The sequence below is a fragment of the Tinamus guttatus genome, unplaced genomic scaffold (assembly GCF_059628265.1).
Source record: "Tinamus guttatus ecotype Peru unplaced genomic scaffold, ASM5962826v1 Tinamus_guttatus_pri_ptg000035l, whole genome shotgun sequence".
Taxonomy (NCBI): Eukaryota; Metazoa; Chordata; class Aves; order Tinamiformes; family Tinamidae; genus Tinamus; species Tinamus guttatus.
The window spans coordinates 8112501-8133996 of NW_028288569.1; the positions used below are offsets into that span (position 1 = coordinate 8112501).

The 21496-nt window shown below is 42.3% G+C and overlaps 1 protein-coding gene and 1 non-coding gene across 2 annotated transcripts in view; both read right to left on the bottom strand.

Annotated features, from left to right (window-relative positions):
* TRNAL-CAG (transfer RNA leucine (anticodon CAG)) overlaps positions 1-12 on the bottom strand; it is an 83-nt gene extending 71 nt beyond the window's left edge. Inside the window, exon 1 of the tRNA in view lies at positions 1-12. This exon is cut by the window's left edge and continues 71 nt beyond it. This is a non-coding gene — a tRNA (tRNA-Leu).
* A 2268-nt stretch (positions 13-2280) lies between these two features.
* Positions 2281-20860, bottom strand: TTF2 (transcription termination factor 2). The gene is made up of 23 exons (XM_088534230.1): positions 20689-20860; positions 20425-20617; positions 19878-19964; positions 19112-19178; positions 17826-18710; positions 16822-16948; positions 15511-15702; positions 15127-15284; positions 14335-14416; positions 13931-14044; positions 12889-13039; positions 12104-12209; positions 10819-11009; positions 10026-10179; positions 9141-9232; positions 8446-8528; positions 7621-7760; positions 7166-7336; positions 6693-6751; positions 5701-5854; positions 4583-4665; positions 3572-3646; positions 2281-2478 (listed from the first exon to the last, which is right to left on the bottom strand). Exons 1-23 carry the CDS (start codon positions 20858-20860, stop codon positions 2334-2336), a joined length of 3681 nt encoding a protein of 1226 aa, XP_088390356.1. The 3' UTR covers positions 2281-2333.
* Positions 20861-21496: the final 636 nt, after the last annotated feature.

Consider the following 21496-nt stretch of genomic DNA (forward strand, 5'->3'; position numbering starts at 1 on the left):
GGCCATCCTGACTGCTGGATGCTGCATCTTCCTGGCCTGTGTCGGCGCTGCCGCAATCCGCAACCCACAGCAGCAGCCTCTTTGCTCTTACGGGCACTCCTAGCTATGGACCAGCCTCTTGGAAGCATTGCAACCATCCCTCTACTTCTAAGAAGCTGTGCAATTGCACTGCTAGTGGCTGTGCCGTTTCCAAAAATCGAAAGCCTCATGCACATGAGGCCTCAGGTTTGATGATCTCAAGCAATAATAACTATGATAAATCCTACAGTAATTCCACAATAACTGATGCCATCTACTGTACTAAAAATATTCTACAGGAAATAGTCATCTAGATTGCAGGTGCTTTGAAGTTTCTGCATGCTTTCAAGAACTAACCTAGCTTTTTAACACCAGAATCACCAATGCTTCTCAAGGCCAACTTGGACATTCCCATACATGAACACTACTTACTCGCGCCGTTAGCTCTCTGTAACATCCAGTGTACTATAAAGTCCTTACATAAAACGTCATGTAGCACAAGCTTCCTCACTCTCTGGCTCCATCATCCTTTCCTGAATAGATAATAATGTGGTTTGTTCTGCTTTACTTCTAATGAGCCTGTAGAAGATTTCAGGAGTATAGGATGAGAGGCAAAGGGAAACAACTTTTTGACAGAGGGAAAGAAAAAGCACCTTTTGGGTTCTTCCTTCTTATGAGTATAGAATTTTATTAAAAGACACAAGCGCCTGTTAACTGTGTGTGGCAATGGGATGTAAACACCTGGTTATATGTGGGTTGGCATTGCTTAGTAATATTTTTCGGAAACACTTTTAGCTCATAGCTCTGAAGATAATACAAAGCAAATTCAAGCTGAGAGTCATAATTATGATTTAATTGCCAAAGCTGCCCAAGCTCTCCTCCATTCAAGGCATGTCCACCACAGCTGGCATTATGGACAAATGTGTACATGTGTGCGTACACACCCATATATATGATACATATATTTATATACTTATATACACATACACACTCTACACAAAGACACACAACTACTTCTCTGTTCCCAAACCCCTGTATCTGTGCAATGGGCTGGAACAGTCAGACAGCTTCACTTGTGCATCACATCAAATGTAGGCAGGTAAGAGAAACGATCAACACAGCAGTGCCGTATCCTACTAGGACACCGTGTAATCAGAGGAACCACTGGTCAGCAAATAGAGCTCTTGGCCATTTAAAGGGATATCAAATGCCATTATATTGTTCCAGGGGAATGGCGATAATCAGGGAAGCAAAGCTTTGTTATTGTCAGCACTTCAACATGTCATACTCTGTCCCCTGCTCTCAGGACTAGCTCTTTGGCCAAGAGAAGGCTTTAGTTTGGAATGGGCCTTGTTATGAGAATGGTGCTAAAACCCAGGGAATGGCCCAATCAACATAAAACGAGAATATGGCTATGGCCAGAGCAGGGTGAGGTGGCAGCAGAGGAGATGCAATAGCAGTAAGGAACGCCTGCCTAGAAACATCATTCACTAGCACACATCAGCGCTGAGACGAGAGGCTGTAAAGCAGGAGTTAGTTACTAGCAGCTCACCTACTGTTAAGAATGGAAATACCTTTTAAGAGACAGTAACAAAAAAATCCACATTGAAAATTTTGCAGTAGTGAAGCATTATGCCAAATATTTGAAAGGGGAAGAAAGGGGAGCAGGGAGGCGGGAGATCCTCAGGGTTCCTTCCTATTTCTGAAGAACAGTAGAAATGAAGGTCCCTGCTTGGACAGTATTTCGAGGAGGACAGAGATACTGCCTCTTCGCTTCAATATTAACATACACTCCCTTAAAGAAAATGAAGCATCTCTCAAATCATTCCTTCATTTTGCTACTGATATATTCTAAAGCTTTTATCATGCTCTTTTATCATCCTCAAAACCATTTCTAGGGGAGCGGAGAAGGGGAAGGGAGGAACCTGATGTTCACCCAATCTCACCATTTAACCTCTGATCTTTCCTACCTCATGCTCATTTCTCACTTCCTCACTTCTGTCTGTTTCTCTCCTATCCTGAAGGGGAAAGAAAAAGTTTTCTAAATAAAAAAGCATACATAACAATTCATGAAGTAAACATTTGTTTTTAATACTGATTGAAAGTTATTTTAAGCAATAGCTTAATTTATAACTTTATTAATCTTTGGACAAACTATTTGCTATGAAATTATAAAATAAAATCTAGAAACAAATAACTTCCTTTCTTGAAACAGCTTAAAAATCTTAGCTATTTATAGCTATTTTTTCAAGATAAAGGACCACCTGAAACAGCAGTTCTTTGCTGAAGCCTCTTCAGGTAATCCTAGGTACCAATTAGATGCCAAAGAGAATTTTGAGGTCAGCCAGAGTCAGCTGAGAGAAGGACTCTCCTTTGCCTGACAGCACCTGCGCAGCGAGATCTTTCTTCCTGGTCTGGAGTTGTGTTATCTTTTCTTCTACCGTTCCTTCACAGACAAACCTAAAAACACAAAGCCATGTCATCCCAATTTCTAGGATAAAGTCAGTGTTGTAACTTTTTGAAAACACAGGGAGAAAGTGCTTGTTTCAGTTAAATATTATTACTAATATATTAGTAATACTTGCACACAGGTACAATAGTACAAGTAATACAGCTGTTCTTGCATCCAGATATTGTAACACTTCAAAGAAAACCTTGAAGCACTTGAGGCCACAGGTTTGATCATCTCAAGCAATAGTAACTCTATGATTAATTCTCTAAAAGTTCTATGATAACTCATGGCACCAATTATACTAAAAACACTGTATGCAAGAGTTTCTAAGATACCAAGTGCTTTGAGTTTTCTACACATTTACAACAGCTAGGCTAGCATTTTATTACCCCCAAATCCCAAGTGCTTTTTCTGAATGCCAACTTGGCATTTATGAGGTGCTCTATATATGTTTATGCTATTAACAAAGTCCCAGTGTAGGGAACACGGTGTCTATACCCAGACTGCTAAAAAGAAGGCATCAGGCACCCACAAGTCATTACTGCTCTAAGATCCTCGACTGTCCTGCAATGTTTAGTTAACTCACCCTCTGGGTGAATCTGAACTGTTCCACTCTCCGAGACAAATCTGCTCAGAGAAGGCAGGATATGGCCATCTCCAAGCACAGTAGATGCAAGACCATTTCTGCCCCACTCTGCTCCCCCTTATTTTATTTTTTAAAATTTGGCACTATAACCACTAACACCAAAAAAAAGATTAATATTTAACACCCATAAGAAATGGGAATTACTCTATTTTCTTTACAATGAAATCTCCACTTGATAAAAAAAGATAGGGACTGAGGATTTCCCAGGAAGGAACAGGATATTCCCACCATACCATATGTCAGTAATTTTTTGATTTTTTTTAAAAGTCATTCTTATCAATCCAGGCAGTCCCACACCACCATAGAGGCCAGGGGGGAATACCTTCATATATTCTCTTTTACCTCAGTGACCATCCATCCCACCTTCAGACCACACCAAGACTTTGTGCCCCAGACTAAAGCCAGACAGTACACGGCGCAGCAACCGCCTCTGACTGCTTGGAAATTACCCTGACCTGTGTATCACAACATCCCTCTTCTGCCCCACTCGGTAAATGCGGTCGCATGCCTGGTCCTCAAGAGCAGGATTCCTGCAAGAAAAGAAAAAGCTTGCATAGCCTTGCAGCTTATTAAATTCAGAAATAGAAATATCAGAGTGCTTGTCTCACTACCTACCTCCAAAAGCATCCTGTTTGCTTTCTCAAGGACAACTACAACCTCCTCTCAATACGTTAGATTCACCTGCCTGATCAGTATTGATTGTTATTATCCAGCCCATCCATATTTTCCCTTAGCCCTGGCTAGAAATTTGCTACAACTCCACACAAAAACTCAAATTTTTGAATTAGATCATTACTTCATATTAATTCCTATTTCTGGACAGTAGTTAGTTAATATTCTGAATAGCTGATGAGGAGATGGGAGGCAAAGTTCATCAAAGTAGGCCTTCATTTATGACTATTCTCACCAAGAGCAGTTCACTCGTTGACAAATAGGGGCAGTAATTACAGAAGGGTCTCCTTAATGCTGCTACTCAGCAGCTACTTTATATGCTGCAGCACATTTTCATAGCCCTGTACATCTCCAAGATCCACAAGCTATGTACACTCTCTAACCTTCACCAGTATTTCAAGATAAACTCCCTATGGGCATCACTGCACCAGTTTTATGACAGGAATAAGTGAAGTCAGGAACTACCAATTCCTCAGTATCCTTTTGTGATACAAACGGCCTACTTAAGCTTCTCTAGATTGGGCTTGTCCTCATTTTTTTTTCTTCCCCCTGTTATACTGTATTTCGAAGGAGTGAGCACTGGACTGACAGATTAAAGAGTTTTGGAGGCAGGCAGTATTAAAAACACTGTTCTGCAGCTAATCATAAGCTCTTAAAGCCAACTTTTCCCTCCTACCCAATTGTGTAAGAAATTGTAATATACAAGGTGAGTGGAAAAAACAAAACCAAACCAAACAAACAAAAAGCAGCATGTCCAACATCCACCCTTAGAGGTGAAGTTTATTACTCTTTACCAGTGCATGTCAAGGAGAAAAAGGTGGTTTCCTCCAGTCAAGTTCAGACCAACGCCTCCAGCCAGCAATGAGACCAACATTACCTTAAAAGGCCAAAGGAGAGTTAAAGTGAGAAGCTTATTTCCAGAAAATGAATGCTTCACATATTCCACATATAAATTTGAGTCAAAGATCAGACCAGAAAAATCTGACTTCCATACTTATATTCTATATTTACTGGGATATATTTAGGAGCTAACTGATGAGATTCAGAAACCTGGACGTGGAAGCTGTGGCTCTCAGAGACCAGCTTACTATCATCCATACAATGCCCCGAGATATACAGATGGCATATGCTATTCATTTCCTTTTGATTCCACATAGCCTAGTATTCAGAATAAGAAGAGAAACTGGTAAAGAAGGGGCAGATGGTCAATTTAGAGGTGCTTTCCTGTACATGAGGAAAAGAATCCAAATAGTAAAGGACAGAAACATTTGTTATAGGCATTTGTTCTCCAATTACAGAATTAAAGCACATAGGAAGTTAAAAGTCTTATCTTGTTTACAAAGTAGTCTCATACAGCTAGCAGGGAACCTGTTCAGTGTGAAGCTAGGAGAAAGATCTATTTTTTAGATAGCAGTTTATTCAAGAAATCCAGCAAAGAAAACTAGCTAATGCACCTCACTGCCCCCTTGCAATGAGATCCAGCCTCAGAGGCGGCAGCCTGTCCTGCCTGAATCACAGCAGTGTCAATATTCCTATGTTCATGTACCACTATGAGCAAGGATGTCTGACTAGCTGCAAACAACCAACCTACTCTGAGTGGAACTAGTTGGTCCTTATGTTCCACATTATTCTCCTTGGCAGAAAGGTTTTTGAGCATACTGAAGACTCAGACAGGCTCTGCACCAGCCTAGCAGTTGTGTGATCTTACTACAGACTAATACAAGGGGAAGCTTCAGCAGCTCCTCCTGCTCATTTTAAGACATGAACTTGTTTTTGCAACTACTTCTTTCCCTGCTGACCTGGCCACCTTGATATTCAAATGCGAAGAGGCATTGGTAAGTGGATTTATGAAGCCAGTTATCACATCTGTTCCCAGCAGTGCTAGTAACTGCTTTCCCATCCCGTTTCCTACCTGAGGCCCTTTGGGATTGTTATTGAACTCTTCCACCACATCCATTCTTTGCTTGGGATTGACAGAGCCATCCACGGTAGCGTACTTGAGGCCTAGGCGCTGCAGGTGCACAGCCACGACCTTCAGCATGCTCGTCCACTGAGACACAATAACGCTGCAGACAGGACAGGCAGTTCAACACAAGCGCTACGTGCACCGCAATAGTGCACTCACTGCATCATCTCACCTGAACACGGCTTATATAAGCATTCTCCCTCACTGCAAACTGGACAGAGAGGCCCCTTCACACAGCAGGAATAGCTGGACACACAAGTTAGCTAGTGCTAAACATGCTGTGGAAGGCTAACACCTTATAAGCTTGAGACAAATTAAGTCTATGACTCTCAACTTTATTTGCGGATTTTATGTTGCCACCCGTCAGCACAAACATTATCAGAGTATCTTCCACCAAATTAATCAACAGCAACACCAAACCTGGATTTCTCCGATCCTCTCACTCCCCACATTCTCTGCATTAAGCGTTTTGGTAGGCAGTAATTTGCTCAATAATTGTGTGCTAAGGAAGACCAAGAAAGCTTGTACAGTAAGAACTGCAGGACTTCAATACCATGTGATCAATATGTTAAATTATTGCAGACTTGGATCTAATTTCTTTCCTCCTTTATTTGTTTTCTTGACCAGAGCTGAGGTCAAATATTTTTCAGCATTATCAAATTCTTCCCCAATCTGTTTTTGCAGAAAAAGCCCTCCTGGGCCTCTCAAGGCCTGAGACTCTTCGCTTGATCCCTTAATTTACAGTTACCAACTTCTTAAATTGCATTCAGAGTTCCAGCTCTTATTTTTGTCTTTCCTTGGATTTTTCTCACAATCAGTTTTAAGGTGCTGCATTTTATCATACCAAGAGTTTTGTATTCAGTTGTTTTAAGGTACCCTTGCTACTGTTAAAACACGCCTTCTCTCAAACACTATGACAAAAGTGCAAGTTTGCTAACCTTTTCTGAGATTCTGCATGACTCTGGATGATTTTCAGTTCGTTCAAGAGGTGAGCTACCTGCAAGAAAACAGTCAGTCTGCTTGCTTTCTCAGTCCAGCTTGTACTTGGCTACTCTTTACTAGAAAAAAGAGTGAAAGAAACCAACCAAGCATAATGTCTGCTCAGACTTTGAAATGCTTTATAGGTCATTGGTAAGAACTCCCAACATGGTAACAAATCAAGTGAGGCTAACCTGCTATAGACTCCAACCCCTGTGAGCAGCCAGGTCACTGCCACCTCTCCTCTCACTGCAATCCCGTTCTCTCTAGCTCTTCATAAACAGCATGCACTCACGTTCATATTTTCTGAACTTCTTTGGATCCAGTGCTCAAAATGTGCAGGGACAATTTATCAGTGCAGCCAAGCTACAGTGTGCTGAAGTGCTGAAACCTAAGTCTCTTAAGAGAGTGCACAAAATCACTACCAGAATACCTTGGTGCTCTCCCTGGTTATTTCAAACAAATCCACTTTAAAAGCTGTGCCATTGAGGTAGACAGTTGTCTTGGAATCGGCAGTTTGAAGCTCAGACAGGGTCAGAGCACCTAGTTGTTCCTCAAGGGAGAGGGAAAGGCCTTCACTGGTCAAGTTAGCTTGGTCCAGAGCCTGCAGAGGGAAAACAATAAAAAAAAAAAAAAAAAAAACACCCCATAATGTAATAAGAGATGTCAGGCAAGCCTGAGATAAAATTCAGTAGCCATCTTCAGCCTATGCAATCCCTGCTGAGGTCAGTGGGCTTGAAGGAAGCCATCTCAGGCAATGTGAACGCAGAACTGTAAGAAACACACTCTTGGGTCAGACTGACAGTCTCTGTGGTCCCATATTCCATTCCGGAAGTGTGGCACAAACAGTAAAAACCTCCAACCCACAATGCAGAACTACGCAAATACCATTTTCAGTAAGGAGAGGTGGCAGCAGCACTGACGAAGCCTCAAAAGCATAGACAGGACGTGAACGGTACTTGAGACCTGGGAGACACTTTGGGAGCCTGCCAGAAGTTCCTTTTGACTGGCTCCAAACTCCTGTGCAACTGCCAAGAGAAGGGAGATTTCAGGGGCATTTCCAAGCATTGGCCCAGCCACCTCCAGCAAAAGATCAATCAAGAGACAAGAACCAAGAAGGGCAAGCAGAACCTGATTTAATGCAGGAAACCATCAAACCTGACTTTAAAATAATAAAATAGAAATCAAAATAAATCAAAATAAAAAATAATTAACAATTTTAAATACCACATACATTATGCATCACTGTATCACAATATCACTGACACTTCTTCTCCGAGATCTCTCTCCTTTATTTCAGGAGGGAATTTTAAGCACAAACAGGTTAATGGATTTGCCCAGAGCTGTGAAAGTAAGGACACACCTTAGGAATACTGATTCAGAGTCACTTCAGTCACTACCCAACACTGTCTATTTGTAATCTCCAGCAATTACTTTATCATCCCTTTAATCATGCCTCCATTTACTACTCACAGCAAGTACACAGACTAGCAGATTCAGACCTATCGATACTTGAACCGGAATTCTCCTAAAACTCAAGCAGGAGGAGACAGACATGACCTCAACACTTCAAACCCAAAGGCTCTATGGCAAGATTTCCCGTAAAAACGGCGGCAAAATGTTTCCCAAGGAATTTCCAAGTGTGTTCCCCTTCTGTATCTAGGCACTTAACAGGGCCCTGCTAAAAATATTTTTAGGGGAGGGTGTTCAAACCTCTCTCGAATGGGTTTCCATGAGAGTACTCTCTGCACTGATTCTTCTGCTCTTGTCGTTTTAGATAGGACTGTAGTGTTGACCTGGAAAAGAATAAGACAGAGACAGTGGGATTTCCAAGAGCAAGAAAAAGGCAAGTGTCACCTGTGTAGCAAACAAGTTGATGAATTATTGAGGTAAATAGGGTTTCATCAGCCATTCAGTGTATTTCTTGAACTCTTATACTCCTCAGGTCTCTAGAAGTCTCCAAGTTTAGCTGAAAAGATCTCAAGAAAGATCTATTTTGCAAACACACAGGAAAATTCTTATTACCAAAAGACTTTGAGCATATTAAGAGTTAGTTACCAGACAACATTATTCATAAAAATGCAAATGGACATCTTTAAAGGTATACTCAACCAGAAAGAAGACAATGTTGAAAGAGACACAGAGATTAAAGAGAAAAAAAAAAAGAGAGAGAAAAAAAAAAAGGCAAGGGATGGCACAGGTTTCATTACATTTTTAGACAAAAATTCAGGTAAAATATATCAGTCTTCCTTTACACTAGTGCCTCAAGCTTGTTTCCAGATAGTCAGAAAGGGAAGAAGTTAACAGAAAACAGATCAAAAGATCTTCCCATTTCGAACAGAGAGCAACAGAGCAAGAGCAACAGAGCAAACAGCACACACACCCCCTATCTCCTCCCACATTCGTACCTGGATCTTGCAAAGAGCACATTGTACACGGATTGCTCCTCTGCTGAAAGTTTTAACTGATGCAACCGAGTGCTACGCTGTGGCAGAGATACCTAAAGTAAGAATACAGCAAATCAGATGTATACAGTGCAAAAACCTTTGGAGCATCATAAATGCCAGTACACCAGGATTTCAAGAGTTTATCTAGGCCTCAGAAATTCATTTCTTCATTCACATTATTAACATTTCTAAACTATGTCAAAATATAGATGCTTGTAGACCTCTGAGCAGCCTGATTAACACTCATGATATTAATTTTTAATATTCCGAATCAGCCTGTAACAAAAGGCAAAAAGAATCTAGTATAGCCTGTCACATAGTTACTGTGGAAAGATTAACTCATTGATGGAGGAGGGAGGGCAGGGAAGAAGTAGCTTCCCAGTTTCCCATTCAGAGCTGGGCAGTGCACCAGAACTGTACCATAAACAATCCTGCAAACATACCACTGACCTGATACAAACAGCCTGTTAAACTGAGTAAAGAGCAATGCAGGAAATCAAAGTCCCAACTTGCACCAGATCCATTCGATGCCCAGCAGCTTCTGTTCTCAGATCTAGACGTTCTCAGACCTAGACCTTCTGTTAAGCAGATGTCTATTTGCAGTTAGTTTACATATACTGCTCTACTGGCGATTTATAATAAAGGTTTTACTCTGCTCCTTAGTCACATTAAGCTGTATTTCTGCTTTCTGGATAAACAATCAAACCCACAGACACTTGCTCCTCATACTCTAGTGACTGCAGGGTATAGGAAAACCTACTCACTAACAGACTCAGGTGTGCCAAGAACTAACAGCTTGCTGCTGCATGGAAAATGATAGAATGATTCTCTAGTTGAGGTTCTTACCAAGGGCTTGCCAGCTGAATCTAGCTGGTCCTTAGTTCTCCGTAATAAGAGGCTCCTGGTTAACAGGCTGAGTCTCTCTCTTCCCTTCCGTGTGTTGTTATCTACCTGGAACTTCCACACCTTGTATTCATCAAAAGGAGAGCAACGCAGAAACCTGCACCAGGAGGGAACAAGTGAAGTTCTTCAGTTACGTCTGAGTGACCAAACCCCACCTCTTTGCTCTCCAAAGCAACACACTTCCATCAGCCACATCTGCTAGGAGTGGTTAAACATGCAGTTTGAGCACACTGATAACGTATCTGCTCAAAAGTCTTAGCATCTGACCCTTTGAAACAGTATTCCTAGTTTTGTATCTATCACATCTTCCTCTTAACTCATTATCTTTCAAGCATCACCATCAACCAGAGTATATGAAGCAGCACACGCATTTGCCAAAAGCCTGTTTGTGTGTTATTTCAAAATGTGTGCTTTTCTAATTGAAAATTAATTTTAAATCTGTTTATTAAAATTGGGTTTGTGGGTATTCATCTTGGAGACAAAGGAGACTTCAACTGATTTCCTGTTTGAGCCTATAAAGCAGAGCAGCTGCAAGCAACAGATTAGCAGCACATGCGCAGGCTTGCGGCCTGCATCAGCAACAAGCTTATAAGGCAACACCTGTAAAATTAAAAGCACTAGTCGTACTGCTCCCTTATGTCTCAGAAGCCTCTCCAACTTACAAGCAGCCTGAGGCACTTTGTCATTGTAGAGCTACCAGAAACCCCATCCCATTTCTTACAGGCAGGCATCTCACCTCAGTAGAGAGTACATGTCCAACAGGTTGTTCTGTATCGGTGTCCCGGTCATGGCCCATCTCGCAGTGGCTCTCACCTTGCACACAGCTATAGAGGTCTGAACCTTCGGGTTTTTAATATTGTGAGCTTCATCCAATATAACTCGAGACCAAGCTATCCTGAGCAGAGGGGAACAGGGACGTGATCCACTCTGAAAGAGAAAGCAAATTCAATTTGCAACCCAGAGCAATAAACTGCCTAGACTCTCTAAAAAGTCAAAAGCCAATAGATTATTTCTGTAGCAAGATGCCTTTTCCATATAGTGGCCAGCAGTAATCTGAGCTCTTACTTTCACACTTCCTGTTGAGAGCCTGTTGTTTCATTACCACAAGCACTTCTTCCTCAGTAAAGCACCTCTCCAGAGCTTCCCTCAACATTAATAAACTGAAGGATAATGCCAGCCTATTCTTCACGACATTTTCTATAATCTTTTGCTATTTTTTCTTACTTTTAAGAATGTCTATACTCTTTTATTGTTTTCCCTACATTCCCTCCGGAAAAACATTCTGGATCAGTCGAGTTTTGTTGGGCTGGGACAAAGGACTGCATACACCTACTCTACTGCCGCATATCCTGCGCTTCTAAATACAGTTTTAAAGGGACAACTGCTACCTGTAACACTGAAGAAATTCAAAGGACTATTTGCTTTAAGAGCTGCAAGGGGATACATACACAGAGCTAATTAACAAAAATACCAAGCAAGACAAAGTCCTGGATACAGAGCATACTACCTTCATTCTTGTAACCAAGCTCAATGGGTATTGAATTGCTTTATCCGTCTCACAGCCTAGGAAATACACTGCTATTTCTTTAAGATAGCAGGATGCTAAGCACCTCAATTTCAGTTCACACTGGCCTAGAGCTCAAGTGTGACAGGCTTCTCATAGTTTAGATGGACACTAGCTCTCCTACCAAAGAGCACTAAGCAGGAGATTTTAGTGCTCCTTCACTGTTTCACTGCAAGAAAGAGATGTTCATCATCATGTTCTTTTTAATTTTTTTTTAATACAACACCAAGCATTATTGAACTGTTTAAGACTACTGCAAAAATATTTGTGTTTTCCCCATCTTCTTTTGGCACTTCACAGCACTTTCTCTCATCATTTTGTTTGTGTAAACCCACACAAATGAAAAAGAAAAAAATTCTTTTTCACTCCAGCATTCACTGTACTAAAAAGTGCTCCTTGAAATAAGGAGGGCTCACACTACCTTGGAACAAAATATGGCGACAACACAGTTTCTCACCTGCACATCATGGTCCTCTGCAGGGACTTCCCCCTCCTCTTTGGTTGTGGGAACCTCCTTGGAGAGAATGCTGTAGGTTGTGATGACGACATCATATTCAGAGAGCCTATGTAAAGGGAAGTATAAATCAGGAGCAAGAATGAAAGAGGATTTTGTTTTGCAAGACAAGGAAAACACATGCTCAAGGTTAACACCACCACATTTCTAGAACAGATGAAGGTTTCACAGGAAGCTGAGCATCACAGCAGTCACAGGATGGCACGTTGGGCCCATTTTAATGGATACTGAAATTACACGGAGCTAAACACTAAGCTCAAAATGACAGCCAAAGTCAGTGGTATTGGATTCACACCTCACGACTTAGAACTTGGCGCCCAAAAACACTGCTCAATGGGGCCAAAGTGGCACAGAAAGTTTTCTTTGACTTACTCATGTAGCTAATTTGTCACAAGCAATAAACAAAAAAACAAAGCAGGAAAGAACCCACACAAAGAACAAGCACAGAAGAAACTGCCACTTACAGTCTCTATAAGCAAGAGACTAATTTTAGAGAAAGTAAACAACAATGGAACAACAGTCTGAACCAGAACCACTCATCATCAGTATAGACCGTTATAATTTTGCTATATAAATTCTAACAATAATGCATCCTAGTTGCAGATATCAGTCTGACCTCCTGGATCCTCCACCTTTCCATACTTCAGGTTCCTTCCATCATACTAGAGTCACTGAATTTCAGTTTTGTGCATGAAATCTCTTGCTCATATTTACAGTTTTGCACTTACGCCTCTGCATGTTTATCCCTGCTTGGCCCATGGTACAGATAAACCCTCAGTTTGCCATAGCCTACATGTCTGTCAATTTCTTTCTTCCAGTGGTGGATCAAGGATGCAGGACAGACTATTAAAGTGCCGTGGGAGGGGATTACAGTGAAATCTGCAGGAAAACATTGCAAATAGATTTTCAAGTACTTCACGTTAGACTACAACAAAGACACAAGTTTAACAAGTCAAAAAAATGAACATCTGTACACCCTTTCTACAAGTGCAGTTTGCAAAGCAGCCCTATCCACACTGTATTCTTTGGGATGGTTAGTTCTGAGAGAAAAAAAAGTAAGCACTAAAAGCATCACTTTATCTCCATTGAGAGTTACGCTATACATCTGTGTAACTCCTTCAAGTAATTTGAAAAGTCAGGAGTAAGGAACTAACCCTGATTTTCATTGAAATTGTAGTTCCAAATAAATGCATCTTTTGTCTTTTAAGAAAACTATCACCACTTTGAAGGACATAAAAAAAATTATATAGCCAATTAACGTGCTAAAACAAAGCTCTGACCAATTACATGAAGATGGAGACAGTGACAGATACGGAAACACAGGCACCAGACAATTTCTTAAAAGCGCTCTAACGTCCATTACCTCCATAACAGAAAAGCAACCACAGGGAAAGAGGAATTAATAATGCAAATCTTCACGCTAGGAAAACTATGTAATGTAAGCTTAACCAGTTCAGAAGGCTAACCAATTTATAAAAAACAAAACAGAAAAAGCGACCCAAACAAGCAAAAGCAAAACAAACATACCAACCAACCACACCCTGAAATCCTATTGGAGAAAGGTTGCAGAATCTTGCGCAACCACTAGAAGAACAAGTGACACTGATGAAGTGAAAGGCCTTGCAAGGCAGTGCAGGAAATATTGAGCCTAATGGAATTTCCTTACAGAAAGCATGCACATATAAAGAGTCTCAGTTTGGGAGTGCTTTAGGCATTTCATACGGTACCGTTTCATAACACATATACTATATAATAAAAACAATTCTGTACCATTTTTGGAGAGCCATATTTCTAACGTCTCCTTCCTTTTCCCTGTCTTCAGTTTCTTCTGAACCAAAATGAGAGCAATCATTGTCAGAGTCTTCCCCAAGCCCATGTCATCCGCTGGAAAGAGAGAGGCAGATAGAAGTTGTGACTACCTGCAGAAATGGGCCATGAGGACTCAGATCTACTCTGAAACAGCTAATACAACAGAAAGTACTGTGGGAAGTCCTGGAAGCAGAAGTCTGACCATTTCAGGGCACAATTTAACAGTGGGTTAATAACTGTAAACTCATGCGAGAACAAGCGTACATGCCTACAAACAACTTACTCTAAGACTAATAATCAACTGTGGCAAGATTTTGTTGGCATAAATCCATCCTCCAAGCCCCCCTCCCCATTCCATTGCCTACCTAGAATTCCTCCACACGGGCTCTGGCTCTCCCTCCAGAGTAACCATGCGAGCGCTTGCTTTTGGTGCAACAGCAGTGGAACCTGAGAAGGTGAGAGACAGGATTCAAAGGAAACACCTTTCACAGACTCTCCTGCTTTCTATAAGAAACTATGCAGCTGAGCTGTCCTACTACAGCTTTACTAGAAGGAGGTTGTCTACCTGTCGCTGTCCCCCATTGACTGGGACACCCAAGAGAAGCAATTCCTGCAGAGAGGAGGCCACCAACACCATAGGGTTAGATCCATTAATGCTCCCACGCAAACCATCCTCAAGTCTCACACTGCCCTGAGAACATGAGGAAGTGGTTTATCAAGCGGAAAATCCACCTAACTGGTGACACTGTCAAGGAGGGAGAGACTGAGAGCACTTTCTCCTTCCTCATCAAGCCTAAGACTCCTACAGCTTCTTAGGAAACATGAAGCAAAGCACCATATGACATTAAAAGACTGCCCTGGTGCTGAAAGGTCCCAAGTGAATCTGTCAAATGATATGACAGCTAAACATATATGCACCACCTTGCAGAGGCATGTACCTTCCAACACCTCGCACGCAACCTTCTAAATGGGTTCTGCACCACAACAGAGACCAAGAGCTGTTCTTCAGCAGATCAGAACAGACAAATCAGGAATTTATCGGGTTATATAGACTCAGTCTTCTGCAACACTGACAAACTACTTCTCATAACTAGAGTTAGGTCAAGAAGAAAGAAACCTCCAAGTTCAGTAGAAAATATATTTTCTTGCCAACTCACCTTCAACCCAGGGGGATCTTCAGCCACTGTCTGCTCTGTGGGACAGGACTCCAGAGACTTGTGAAGGTGATTAATAGCATCACTTGTAGCACTGTGTACAGCCCTCATTAGGTCTTCTGTCATTCTTCCTCCATACAGACTCTGCATGCCAGAGTTCACTAGAAAGACACGGTATAACAGGTAAGGTTTGTTCACAAAGCTAAATCACCAAGCAGAGTTTTCAATCTCAGAGATAAGCCTTAGTGGCCACAGATGCCATGGGGACAGCATACAGCTCTCTAACAGAAAAGATTTAGTACCCTCAAACATGCACAAGTTTCAGGTTCCTCTGAGAAGTAATGCTCACCAGTGTTCCCTAATGAAAAAACATCTTCCCATACTTACTTCCAAAACGATGACTGTGATATTCACTGGACCCCAAAGCTGCAGTAGCAGAGGGTTGACGGTTCGAGCCCGAAGAGGTCTCTGCTGTAGGATCCCGGCATGGAAGCGGTGTTATGAGCTTTGTACCACCTGGTCTGCCACGGGGGTCAGGTGAAGGTTCCTTGGGACAGCCACTCCTTGCACTATCCTCCCCTCAAGAAGAAAGAGATTGCAGGTTGAGAAAGTTTCACAGTGGATCTCAGAGTTTTCTGTTAAAGCCTTTATTTTCCAGACCACTGTTCAATGGTCTGCTTGCAAAAGCTAATTAGGTGGTCACACACAGCTGAGTAACAGCAGGGTAGCAGGTTATCACAGCAGCTGAGTCACTGCAACTGTTCACATGCCTGGTCTGAGCCTACGCCTAAATCCTGGGCACTGAGTCCTGCCTGAAATGGAGCACACTGTGAGGTTCATACCAACACAGCCAACGTGGCAGCGGTGACCAGGCACAAGGCACACACAAGGCCAGTCCTGTGTATCATTCCCACTGAATTTATTCTGGGTAGAGACCTTCCTTGCCAATGCTTGGGTTAAGAAAGGACTGAAACCTCCAGGAAGGAATGCGTGAAGAATCCCGGGCTATTCTCTCCTTCCTAAAGGGTGTCTCTTGATTAAAACCAGGCATAGTACAAGACATTGGAACCGCTTGTTCTGTGATAGGTTTTCCTTCCTAGAAAGCTTTGGTTTCCAGAGCTGACAAATGAGATTTTTTCCATCAAAATAACAGATAGCATAATCACAAAATAATTCCACTATTTAGGTGACAGTGCAACCAGCTCAACAAAATGCCTCTTTATTTCCTAACTGATTTAATAGTAATTAGAATTAGGGAATTACTTTACAGGAATATCACACTGGAAGCAACTTATCTTGTACATAGCAACTCATACATCCGGTCACAAAAGGCAAAACAAACTCCTGTGATAAAAAGCAGGGTTGGCTAAAGAGGAAGTTAATGCTTCATTGCCAGGTTTTCAGACAGACAATCACCTCAAATCACATACCCCAAACACAAGTCCTGGGTCCTAAGGATGCAAGAAAACTCTCTGTGGAAGCCACCCTCCTTCACAGAGGAAACATCTGAATTCCTCCATTCATTTCATTTTCTTCCCCTCCCCATCTCCATCCTCCCCTGTCACACACACAAAAACACTGTGCCTCAACAGATCCCGCATACCATGGATAAATGCATGCTATTTTTCTAGAGCATTAACAACCATAGCAGGGCAAACTGCTTTGCTAAATTTCAAGGTGTGGGGGTGGAGGTCCTACCTTTTTCTGTAGTGTCTCCTGGTGAAATGTTAAGAGCACTGAGTGCAGTTTCCAAATCTTGCACTTGCTTTAATAACCGTTCCCCTTTATCTGGCAGGAGCTGCACATTCACTGTAGCCAGTGTACTCTGTAAAACAAGAAAACATCCAAAACCTGAACATGCTTTTCTAACACTGCTGCCTGCAGGGAACAACCAGAAGGTCAGATGTTTAAAAATGTAATGTCTGAACATTAGATGTTTAAAAATGGCAATCTTTTACACATGACATTTCAGATTTTAACACAGTTCTACAGTCTCCAAAGGAAAAGTCTTTTAGCAGAAAATAAATTAAAGATTTACTTTAGAAGGTACTTTAGAAAACAAGGAAGGACACAGGGCCTCCACTTGTTTGTTAAACTGGACAGGCAAACAAGTTACTTGGATGATCTTTTAACATCTCTCCAAGCATTTAAAATCTAGGCTACCTGCACTTCTCTGTGCTATTAGGAACACTTCTAATGGTTCATTTCAAAGTTCTGTTTTGAGCTGTGGGCAAACGGAGGGATTTTTTAATAAAAAACTCTGGAGCATTGGCAACTAAAACGAAAAAGCAGACAGACAGCATACTTCACCACAGTATTGAGTTTTCATGGTTGGATCATAACTCCTTCCCCACAAGGCCAAAAGAGAGAAACAATCACAGTTAAGAAGGTTCAAGTTTGTTACACACTGTTCCATCTTAAACAAATTGCTTCCTAGGTATTAGGCAGACAACCTCAGGCAAGTGAAAACTGGGCAGACCTAAAGACAGAAAGTTACACTGCCTGAGGAGAGTTGTCTCATATATGGCTTAAAAGAAATAATTTGCACTTATGCTGGATTTTCCCACCAAAACTCCAAACATTTCAGAAATGTATTGCTGTAAGGGGATGCTGCCTTCTGCTACCTGAAAGTAGTCAAGGTGACTTATGCTCAAGTTACCCTGAGGATGGAAGAAAAAGGAATAATAACCGTAGTAAATGACCTTCTTTTGCCTCAGCTGCACCAAGAGATGGTTGTGAAGAGCTTTAGGATCCTGTGGTCCTTCTGGGCAAAGCGATGGTGCAGCTCCTGGCACAGCTGCCCCCTGATTACTCCTCCCTGAAGCTCCTGGCAGCACCTCTCCTGACTGCAAACCCAGCACCAGTTTCTCAGGTTCCCCTTCACCGGATGTGGAAGAAACAAGTACTGCTTCACCACTGTCACCATGAAATGCTTGTCCCAGCTCTGGCCTCATTTTTATCTGGGCTGGTGCTGCCGCCACCTCTGCTCCTTCCTTCTTCGTGTCTTGGTTCTTCCCAACAGCACACTCCTTCTCTTTGGTTTCTTTACCCCCACAGCTTTTTAAGTTTTTCTCTCTGAGCTGCCCCTCATTCACATGCTTGGCGCTTGTGCTTTCATTTCCAAGGTTTAGTGAAAAGAACTTGGATTTTCCACCTGCCTCTTTGTCCAGATAATCAGAAGACTTCTTAGACTCCCTGTCACTGTCAGCATGTTTCTCTTCATCCCGAGGGACCTTTTTTGCTCTATCTTTAGATTCAGACATGATGCTTTCCTTAAGTTCTGGGTCACTTTTATTTCCCTTGCATTGTTTCTGTTCAGCTTTCAGTACTTCTAGAGGCTCTCTCTCTGTGGAGAAGTCCAAGGATGATTTCTTTTCTTTATCTGACACCAGCACTCTCTCTTTCTCTTGTTTCCTTTCTTTTGCTCTGCTTTCCTCTCCACCAGCTTGTTTAACTTGTACCCAGGAAGATGGCTCACGATTCTTGTCTATCACTTTGAATGGATTTCGTTGGCCACTGGGATTGAAAGGAAATGCTGTGGTAGGCCGAGATTCTACATTTTTTGGTGCTTTGGTAGCTTTTGGATCCTGAAATACAAACAAGTAGAGTTAACACTAACAAATTATGAAATACTGCTAACTGTGCACGCAACCTAGTTATTTCAAGCAGGATTTTGGTCTCTATAAACATCACCTTTCCTATCATTTTAACAAGGACAGGGTAAGCACTTGATCCTTTTTTGCTACCAAAAAAGGACTCGTACCAAGTCTCAAGAGCACCCTTCTCAAGAAAAGGAAACAGGCAGGGACCAAACCCTGCAAACATGGATTACACCACACTTAAGAGCAAGTGTCTCACTTGGAGAACAGCAGGCTGATGGCAAGAAAGTCCAAACTCCCTTACTACATAATCTCAGATAAAATTACATGTTAGAGGACAAAGAGTCATTCTGAAAGCAGATACTCCAGTAGAAACTGTACACTCATACCTGCCACGGGATGCTTCCACACCATTTCTTCCCATCCAACTTACTTTTAAGGCATCGATAAAATAGCCTAGCGGAGAACAAAACAAGACTTGAGCTGCATGAGCCAGTAAAGGAACAACTCTGAATGCTCTTTCAAAAGGTAGCTTGCACCAAAATCATCAGAGACACCATCTCTTGATCCACACTTCACATCTCGACTTCCGTTTAGCCAAAAGTCACTTTCAGTAACCTGTAGCTTTCATAACAATATACTTTCCTAGATAGATGCTTGGTCTTAAAATATTACTGCTCAGACACCAACTATGATCTAAGCCGCAGAAGACTCATGTTTTCAAGGGGTGAGAAAATGGATAATCTCCAAGTTTCACTGCATAGCCCACCTGGTCTTTAAAGCACTTAAGGCAAAAAAGACTTCAGATGAGACTTTTTTCTTTTTTAACTGGCAGCCAACAAGGACAGCTACAAAAAAGTGAGAATTACAACTGTTGAATTTAATGCAAATATCAGAAATCTTTGATAAACCTAATCACAAAGCTATATCCAATTCTGTTAAAAATAACCCTTTCCTGTTCATTTAGGTTTATACATTTGAACATAATTACAAGTAAAAAGAGCAAATATTTTGAACATACTAGGCAAAGGCCTCAAGCCAAGATGCCTATTTTGGGCAGTTTTAAAAGGAAGCACATGACTGAGCTGTTGCCAGTTCCAGTGTTGAAATCAGTGGCTACTGCGCAATCTGTGTTTCTGCTTTAGGCAAACTTACTTGTATTCATCTTTGTCCTGCTGCCGGATCAGGACTTGAAGCTCCACCACGTTTCCCTCATGGATTAAACAGTCAGAAGCAGGAATACTGAAGAGATAAGATTAGTGGAGAAATATATATATATATGTGTGTGTGTATATACATATATATATATATATATATTAAAAAAAAAAGGCAACACAAGATGTCGACAGAACAGTAATAGTAAGAACATACCTGGTACGGGATATTTAGGAGAATCTTCTCAGAGACTACTTAACTGAGAAAACAGTAGCCCAGAACTGTTGAAATAGCACTAAATATCCCCCTTCCCCAATCAGAATGCAAACCGTTCTTCATTTGCAGGACATGAGGAAAACTAACAAACTCCTGTCCTACTTCTTCACATATACACAGCACACTAGAGGTTCCTGCACTGTTTCCGTGCAGAAGCTTGCAAACCTCTAGAACCCAGAAGCTAAAGTGCAATGCAAGATACTCAGGAACAGACACAGAGGCGAGTCATCCCCTTCCCCGCAGGCCCCTCCCGCCCGGGCCCGGCACGTACGGCGCGGGCAGGACGAAGCCGCAGGCCGCCGTGCCCTGCGCCCCGCACACGTAGAAGCTCTTGCCCTGGTTGGGGCCCTCGCGGACGCCCGTCTTCAGGACGCAGAGAGACCCTGAGGAGGAAAGCAGAGCAGGGCCAGTGAGGCAAGAGCGGGCGCCACACGCGCCCCACAATCGCCAACGGCCGCAACCGCCTCACCGTGCCCCGCGCATGGCACAGCCTCCATGGCCGCGCAGCAACGGCCGCCCGCGCTGTCCCGCCCACCCTTCAGCCCAGCCAACCGCGCGGCGCCGGCCAGGCGGCCGCCCAATGGCGGCGCGGCGCGCAGGACGGCGCAGCCAATCGCCGCCGCTCTCCGACTCGCAAATGCAGCCGCGCAGGCTCCGCTGTCGGGCGCGGGCCCCTTTCCTCCAGTCTTCGCCTCCGTGACAAACATCTAGGCTTTTTCAATTAAAAAGTTTACAAATCAGTTTAAGTTGAAGTAACTGCAACAGAAACAAACATTCCAGACACTTATAAGCCAGAAATACATTTTTTTTTCCTTTTGCAATTAAGGTGGGGAATACAATTTTACACAACCCGTGAATTTCTTCATTACTGTCTTTAATGACAATTCGAGTGAGATAATGACACTGGTAATAACAAGAGTTGTGGAAAGGTTATAATTCGGTGTGTAGTAAAAAATAAAACATTTACACTCAATAGCAACATTTACACTCAATAATGGATTAGTGAACACTGAGAGCCAAATTCTGGCATGACATGAACTGCTGCAACTCCAGCAATCCACTCCAAGGCTGAACTTGGCTCAGTACCGTCATGAATTATGTGCTTTTTACATAATACTAACAGCCTTGTGCTTGTACGTGTGCCTTAGAATGTATCCCTTCTAAATTGCACACCATTTTGGCCTAGCACCTACTTTGTTTTTCCAGCAGCACCCAGTCAGCCTCACATGTGCCCTCAGAGTCCCTCCACGTTCAGGCGCAGCTTCGCTCACCATGGTTTGAAGCCAGCACGTGAAATCCAAGGGAAGCAGATAGTGCATCAAGTCCCATGCAGCGAGCACAGA

Bases quoted from the DNA above. Each gene is read 5' to 3' on its own strand.
- TTF2 (XM_088534230.1), bottom strand. From the start codon at position 20,860: ATGTTTGTCACGGAGGCGAAGACTGGAGGAAAGGGGCCCGCGCCCGAC. The intron at 19,965-20,424 runs GTACGTGCCGGG...TTATCTCTTCAG, and splicing joins GGCTTCGTCCTGCCCGCGCC to TATTCCTGCTTCTGACTGTT. The intron at 4,666-5,700 runs GTAGGAAACGGG...TGGCCTTTTAAG, and splicing joins ACAATCCCAAAGGGCCTCAG to GTAATGTTGGTCTCATTGCT.